The sequence below is a fragment of the Zea mays genome, chromosome 8, assembly GCF_902167145.1.
Source record: "Zea mays cultivar B73 chromosome 8, Zm-B73-REFERENCE-NAM-5.0, whole genome shotgun sequence".
Lineage (NCBI taxonomy): Eukaryota > Viridiplantae > Streptophyta > Magnoliopsida > Poales > Poaceae > Zea > Zea mays.
The window spans coordinates 106,266,227-106,274,767 of NC_050103.1; the positions used below are offsets into that span (position 1 = coordinate 106,266,227).

The 8,541-nt window shown below is 45.5% G+C and overlaps 1 protein-coding gene across 1 annotated transcript; it reads right to left on the reverse strand.

Moving 5' to 3' along the window:
- Nucleotides 1–862: 862 nt before the first annotated feature.
- On the reverse strand, nucleotides 863–1,360 carry LOC100278204 (uncharacterized). Its single transcript, NM_001151557.1, has one exon. The coding sequence runs from the start codon at nucleotides 1,335–1,337 to the stop codon at nucleotides 990–992; it is 348 nt and encodes a 115-aa protein (NP_001145029.1). The 5' UTR covers nucleotides 1,338–1,360; the 3' UTR covers nucleotides 863–989.
- Between the last annotated feature and the right edge of the window lie 7,181 nt (nucleotides 1,361–8,541).

Consider the following 8,541-nt stretch of genomic DNA (forward strand, 5'->3'; position numbering starts at 1 on the left):
TTCCCGTGTTTACCAGGCCGGCTCGACCCGTTTAGGCCCGCAGCGGGTCAGGCTCAGACAGGAAAACGAGCCCGCAGGCTTAGATAACCCGGTCCAGTTTTCTAACCATGCCTGGTAGGCCGGGTCCAAAACAGGCCAGGCTTCACCGGGCCTAACCCTTGCAATTGCAACCGGTCATGCACCGTGAGGTGAAAGTGAAACTTGTGAATGCCAGTGGCACCCCACCTCTGGTTTTGCTGGAGCGTTACCCGATTTCCCTGGCCGGGAGCCAGCTCACATGTCGCTCGTCCCCACCAACCGGCTGGTTCTTTTCGTCGTCAAGGCCCAGTGGCTCCTGGATACGGCTGCTGGGCTCACTGGGCCGATCAACGAGGTGCAGCTGCTGTACACAGACGCAAACGGTTCCTGTATGAAATTTGTGCACAGACTGGTGTTTGTGAACTCCAAAGTTCTTTTCTCTGTCTTGGGGAAATCGGTGTTGAACTTATTCTATCTATCTATCTATCTATAAGAGATATGGCGCTTAAAAGGCACGAAACGAATACGTTAGCTTCACGAAAAGAGAGAAGAAAATGAGGAGTGGAGGTTTCGGAGCTCCAGAAAGGGCCAAAGTAAGTTGTTCACTGCTGTAATTTGGCGTTCTAGCTAGTCTGGGAGAAACCATCCATGCGCCATCGAGATCGATCTGTTCGCCAGGCTGCTGGGTGCAAGATTTTGGCAGGATCGCTTCAATTCGAATTCGAACCAAAGGAAGCTGAACAGGAGTTGCCGTCCCTAACAATTACTGCTATTATTGATCAACAACTGATCGACAAGAATCACGAGAAGATATATGATCACGTACGGCTGCCAGCTGCTCTCATCAAGAACGTGAAAATTAAGTAAAAGGGCACTCGTTTGCATATACAACCTCCAGTTCTCCAATTCCAGCACAACTATTAGTAACTAATATATAACCACACCTTTTACACGGCGTAGACGGCGATCAATCAGGCGGCGCCCATGCAGGCGAAGGCGCGGACGCTCCTGGCCTTGGGCAGCGGCACCCGGAGCCGCCGGTCGGGCGAGAATCCCACCTCGCCGGCCAGCTCCTCCAGCGACAGGTTCCGCCGGTGCAGCAGCGACCCCTCGGTCTCCGCCACCGCCACCGCTGCCGCCGCGTGGGCCGGGGACCGCAGCTCCTGCAGCTGCAGCCACTGCCTCCTCTGCTCGGAGTCGTCCAGGTCCACGGGCGCGGAGGAGGGGAGGGCACCTCCGGTGCGGTAGCCACGGCGGCCGCCCGCGTTGCTCCGCCGCTCCTTGATGGCCTTGTAGAGCAGCGGGACGAGGCCTTCCATCAGCGAACCGCGAAGTGTGAGGTGAACCGTGAACGGCAGGACGGCTGGGGTTGGTGGGAAATGGTTGGGTTCGGTCACTACTCACTACTAGTTTCGGTCTCGGTCCACGCGAGTTTTGGTTTGGTTGGCTGGCTCCCACTGGATCAGAGGGTTTCAGTATATATACATCTCGTTGGATATTCTCTCTTTGTACGTAGAGTGATCCAAAAAGTGCTTCGAGCAGCTTACCAAGATTGACGAAATGGGATTTAGGGGCGTGTCTGGAACTTGGGAGCGCCTCCAGCCCCAGATTCACAGTGAAAAATTACTACTGGAGGTAAAACATAACTATATATTTTGGTGAATATGAGACAGATCGTTTATCTATTTATACTAGGAGTAAAAAAAACTTTGCCAGTTATGAGCAGATTCAAGACGGACGTGACAATGAGTTCACAGCATATATATATATATATATATATATATATATATATATATATATATATATATATATATATATATATATATATATATATATATATATATATATATATATATATATATATATATATATATATATATATATATATAGAGAGAGAGAGAGAGAGAGAGAGAGAGAGAGCCCTGGGCTCTCTCTAACTATTGGAAGCCCTGACCAGCAACCGACCAGGTGTGCAGGCTTTTTGGCTCACTGTACCACCTACTTACGTCAATTATAACTACGTGTTATGCTCAATCGTGTTACGGTTTACACACTTTTTGTATGCGCATATTGTACACCGCTTCCTGTACTATCATATAAAACCGACCGCGACGACTGCTTTTGCCCGAGAGGACTAGGGTTTCAGCGACGGCGGCTGCCGAGCCCCATTCCCCGATCTGAAGCACCTCAAACCACCACTCTGCCCCAGATCCACCCAGCTACTGCCTCCTCGGCGCCCCTCGGCCAGCTAAAGGGACCTCCTCGGCGCGCTCCTTTGCCGCCACAGGCGCCACCGCGCGCCTCCATGCCTCCGCCCCAGCGCCTGCCGCGGCTGGAGCAGGAGGCGTCGTGTCGTTCTCGATCCAGGCGCCCAACGAGAAGATCGAGATGTACTCGCCGGCCTTCTATGCCGCCTGCACCGCCGGAGGAATCGCCAGCTGCGGCCTCACCCACATGGCCGTCACGCCGCTCGACCTCGTCAATTGCAACATGCAGGTGAGCGGGCAGCGGCCTAGATCTGTGTCCCCCGGTACTCCACGAGCTTTTTTTTTGGAAATCTCGTGCGGATCTGTGGTGTTTGGTTGGTTGGGAAGCCAGGAAGGTTAGCCGTGGGCTTGAGATCTCGATTTCGTCTCCGTGATCTGGATGTTGCAAATCTAGCCACATCCTTCGTGACTATGCGTGTAGATTTACTTCCTGTGTGCATCGGTAATTCGGTTTCCTTTCCACTTGTGAGATTCGTTGGTTCAAACTTGTGCTTGATGTTTTTTAAAAAAAATAGTACTAGTTTGGTAGTTTGCTAGCTTAGTAGCTTTTGTGTGGATTGCTATAATGCAGGGCTTGTTCTGATTGCTTAAAGTAGGTTTGTGAATGCGTGGCTAGACCTGTGACTAAATTTTTTCTACCAATATAGTTCTGGAAATTAGTTGGTAAATATGATAATTGCATGTAGATTTGTAATTTGAAGTACTATTATACGATTTCAAGTTATTAAATTTAAACCTTCCTTTGTAATAGTGCATACATATGCTACACCCACCTCCGCCAGCATTTAGCATCATTGTATTATCATAAAACCATAATTTCCGGGTAGTATTTAGTTGTGCTAGTCTATTAGGTGAATGCTTTTAATCATTATACCATTTTCTGTTGAGCTTTACTAAGAAAAGTAGTGACTCGACTCGTGAATAGCTGAACAAGACTGATCTCAGTATGCTAGCGAAAAAATGGTGAATTAGAGTAATCAATCATATTATCTTCCATATTTGCATATAATTATACTTTTTGCAGGTGGTATTAATGGAGAAAGATCAGAAATAGCTGAAATTGAAGCAGCATCAACAAGTGAAGCTGCTCGACTTAGAGCTGCTCTCCGGCGTGCTCCACCCGGCGCTGTTCGGCAACCTCACCAGTCTTTTGAACGGTAAGATTTGTTATTCTTTAGTTATACAATTTCTAGTAGAGACAACTTAAGTATTACAACTATGTGTTAGGGATTCAAGAAAAAGAATAAATTTTGTATTCAGCATATGTGCATAATAGGGCTTTGATTCTCAAGTCCTGCAATATTGGAAGTATGCATAACAGAGTTTATTAAAGAAAGAAATGTCCTCACTTGCTGGCAGTTTGTCCATTGTATTTTTGTAAATTAAGGTTATTAAAGAAAGAAATGTTCTCACTTCCTTCGAAAAATATAGTATCTCATGGGTTAATTTATGATATTAGCACTTGCTACGGCCTATAGGGTTTATATAGGTTCACAACTTCTTATTGTCTACTAGGCTTCTCCAGCTGCATTGTTTTGTAAGGGACATAAACTAGCTAATTGCTGTCACTTAATTACTCCTCCATTTTCCCTGTTGATTAAACTGGTATATAGGTTCATGGATTTACTTAGGCTTATTCTGACGTGTCTTTATGATTTATACAGGCTTACACACACCTGTTTTGATAAGAGCCGAGCAGCGATTCTTCAATTTCGGACCACGATCTAGCTAAAGGCTAATGGTTCCAAATGTCTGAAGTACCGAAGATAGGGCTAGCTCCTTGTTTTTTGTCATGTCAAATAAATCATGTATGATTGCAACAATATCGGCAAAATATCGTTGTGCTTTATATTTTGATATACTGTGAACAAAACAAGTGCCCTATGAGACCATCATGATTTATGCATTTTCAAACTAAATTTTACGACACTTCTTGTTGTATTTTATGCTTCCATTAAAAAACAGTCTTACTGCGTTTTACGCCAAATTTATGATACTTTTTGATGTGTTTTATAGCAATCTCTTTGCGAAATGAGATTGTGCGCGTGTTTTATACTAAATTTCGTACTCATCTACGCTGTTTTAGCTCACGTTTTACGCTGAAATCATTCGAGCCAGAACCCGCGCACGGTCGGCTGCACGCGATTTTCACGCCGTAATTTTTGGCTTCGTTTGCTGTTACAAAACAGATATAGGATTTACGCTAAATTTCGTACTCATTTACGTTATTTTAGCTCACGTTTTACGCTGGAATCGGCCCGAGCCAGGACCCCGCTCACGATCGGCTGCTTAATTTTAGGCCTCATTTGCTGTTACAAAACAGATATAGGATTTACGCTAAATTTCATACTCATTTACGCTGTTTTAGCCCACGGTTTACGCTGGAATCCGCCCGAGCCAGAACCAGAACCACATACTGCATGATTTATGCTGTCAAGTACATGTCATTATACAGTCGTAAACGCTGTCCACAGTGTCATATTCGTTCCACGTGATTCGGGCTTCAAAAGATTTCTTTATGCATGTTTTACGCATCTTTATTCATATATATATGCATTCGTATATTGCGTTACGCTTATCGTCCTAGAATCTTGGCTGTTGACTGCATGGCTGACGCAAGCACGCGGGTGCTGAGTCGACCGCGTCCTGACTGGGGCTTCCATTAGTAGGGGAAGCTCAGGGCTTCCATTACCTCTTCCATATATATATATATATATATATATCAGATAAACGAACATCTCTGTTAGTTAACACGGTTTCAACTTCAAAGTAAGCTCGCAACAACATGTCGACCATATGGTCAAGTGCATATTTAATTACTACCCACCGTACACCATCAGTCAGCGACATTAAGTTGGACGTACATGAAAATTCCATAGTTTGCCAATTGTTTTCATCACTTGAAGCTGGCATGGATCGATGAACGTGTTCTGGTGCTCAGTAATAAGTTTTGATGATGTACAACCGTCTTCTCATAACTTAACCATATAATCTAACATGAAACGATGAAATAGCTTCAGGTAATAATTAAGTTTTGTAATATTATTTCTTTCCCCTCTGGAAGTATTTCTTCGTATCGGTCGTTATACCACAATATCAAATGTGCTGCATTCTTCACATTGTATGTAGAGTGCAGTAGTCAGGCCAAACATAGTCTCAGAGAAGTCGTTGGGTGCTGATTTGCGCATTGGCCAACCGCTCTCGTAAGAACTCCAGCGCGCGTCATCTCATGGGGCAAATAGGAGAGTATAGTGCTCCCCTTGTATATATAAGAGGAGATTCCTTCTCTATATCTTTACTACTCCTTAAGAACATATTGTAGGCGTCCACATCTGGTGCGGTTCTGCCTCCCGAGGCCACGACGCCCCATCCCTCACACCGCGCATCGTCATCTGCTCCCCGCCCATCCCGCCGCCGCGTCCGCCCCCTCCCCCACCGAAGGAATCCCCGCGGACTCCGCCCCGGCTCCCCAGAATGCGATCCACTCAACTCTCTCCCTCAATCCCCGCTTCCTTTCATGGATTGGGATCTCAAGACGCCGGTCTCCAGGGACCTGCCCGACCTAGAGCACGACGCCATGCCGCCCGTCTCCGCGGCTTCCCAAGGATGTTCTGCCTTTCCCCTACAACGCGCCCCCTGCCCCCACCGCACCCCTACACCGCGCCCCCTCCCCCACCGTGGAGGACCCCGTGCTTAGCTCACGAAACCCTAGGAGCAGCAGGAGGCGAGGTTTGGCTGGCGGCAATGGACGTGGACTCACGCATGGCGACGGAGTCCGACTCCGACGCGCGTGGTGGTAGCGGGTCTGGGAGCGAGACCCCCCCACGGCGTCCCCATCCCCATCCGTGGTTAGCTTGGCGCCGACAGCTTCCTCTTCTCCTTCTCCTTCCACGCGCCCAACGCCGAGGAGGACGGCAGCAAGGTCCAGGCCTTCCTCGCGGAGATGGAGAGCGCCATCAGGGACCACTCGCTCTGGGCCAACGCCACCGACCAGGAGATCGACCACGCGCTCGAGGTGAAGCCCTGCCCTGCCCCTCACTGAATCCCGTGCTCCCTCCTCCCCCCATCAACGCTCCCTCCTCACATTCCCCGCACACCAAGAGACGAATTTGTCCACGCTAGGGTTTGGATTCGTGGGTGGAGCCTGAGGTTAGATCCAGCAGGGGAAGGAAGATAGAGGAGGGGAGGGAAGGGGTTATGATCTCCATGATGTGGAGGCTTATGGACAGGTGGTTTTTAGCTTTTACCTGATCTTATTTTGTGTCTGTGGTTAATGTTTAATACAAGTGATTTGATCTAATTAAACATTTGTTTCCCAAATTATCTAGATGCTCAAGAATGCTGGTTTCAGTCATGTCATTGCTGAAGACCGAACTGATCAGGTCTACCTATCTAAACAGATGTAATATGCATGTTCTTATTCCTGTCTAATGCCTCGCCACGTCTCGACATTTGTAACTACTGAGTTCTCTTTGTTGTTCTGTTCTGTTCTGACCCAATTCTCTGTGCTGCTTTTAGCTTCATGGTTCTCTACAACCGCGACTAGCAGCAATTTCGTGTCACTTCCTTCTCCTATCGATTCAGGGTTTAATTCTAGACAACTGATATGGTCTCAAAATTTTCGTCTGCAGCATGTTCATGAGGTGTGTTTTGGCTTTCTGATTTTTGGTGTTGGGATTTGGGACTGGTATATAATCATCAAGTGTGTAGGATCTATACATAGCTCCTTTACAATGTTGTTTACTTGTGGAATTATTGGGTTCGACCGTTAGGAATTCGTAGACTCAACTAAAAAAAGCATTTGAGTTGGTAGATCACTGCATTGAATATCTGGTATATGATCCTTGGACAAGGGAATCGCGGGGGTTTGGTTTTGTCACCATGGCTGCTACTAAGGAGGCAGATCACTGCATCAAATATCTGGACTGTTCTGTGTTGCAAGGTCAGGTCATAATTGTTGAGAAGGTAAAATCATAAGATTGGGAGCATCTTAATTTCCTTTATTTAATTTCGTTACTGAATGGTATTTATATACTTGCTTAGTACTCTACACAGAACATTTTATTGTTTTGTCTTCACCATCGAGAATCCAAGATCGCCTCCCATAGCCTCCACATCCACAAGGTCCCGCTTGACTGCGACGACGTCCAGGCTGATGCCCTCATCGTGGATCGACTCACCTCGCTCTAGAAGGTTTGTTTTTTGGCTCTGCTTTGCATTTTGCACACACAACTCGATCGTCATTTCCATTATTCCATCACCTCATTCTCTTCGAAGAGAGGTGGGATTTTTCTATGTGACATTCGTAGTGAGTTGTGGTTGTGAACTTATGATTTGTAGTGCACTTGTGTTATTGTATTCAACTCATGTTATCAGTGGAATTCTGGTATGATTACTGCTTGTGAAAAGTAAACTGAATTCTGGTTGTGAACTACTTGTTTAAGTGAATGTGTGTTTCTGTTTTCTGTTGTCAGTGCATTTCTGTTTTCACTGATAAAACCACCATTTCTGTTTTCAATGAATCTATTGAACTGAACTGTAAAAATAGAAATTGTTCTATTTTGTTTGAGTGCACAAACAGAACTCAACGGAACTAGATTTGAATATGTTTGAGTGCACAAACAGAAATTGTTCTGTTCTGGTTTCAGTGAACTCCACAAATAGAACTGAATCTATTATGTTTGAGTGTAGATATTCTGATCAGCGAAGTGGAAACCTTATTCTTATTGTGAATAGTGTTACTTTTCAACGTTTCATAAATGAACACCAGTGATTCTATAGTCATTTATTCTGTTGTGCTAAAATTACAGGAGATGGCTTGACTTTGTCAAGTTAGCTTTCTATACAGACACAAGCTTGGCTTGTATCGAGCTCGTCATCACCGTCATCAGAAGGTCGGCAAGTTGGAGAAAGTATGTGATCTGCAAGTGTTGCAGCTTGATCAAGTGGTTGTTGTTAGAGTTGCATACCTGTTCTTTGCTCACAGTTGTTAATATGTGCAGGAATGTGAAGCAAAATTTGTAGAGATACAGTTGCGGTACTCTGCATGCAAGTAAGTGTATACTTGATCATGGTACTTTGTACCTTCTTGCCCATTACATGACCTTGCAATTTGGATGGGTGGCGTAGAATACTACTGCATATCATTAGATATTTAGAGATGTCGAAATAATAAGATTTTCGAGCCTTTTTTAGGAGTTAGATAAGGACATTGTGATTCTTTAAACATAACAGCTGGTAGAGTATTTGCTATTTT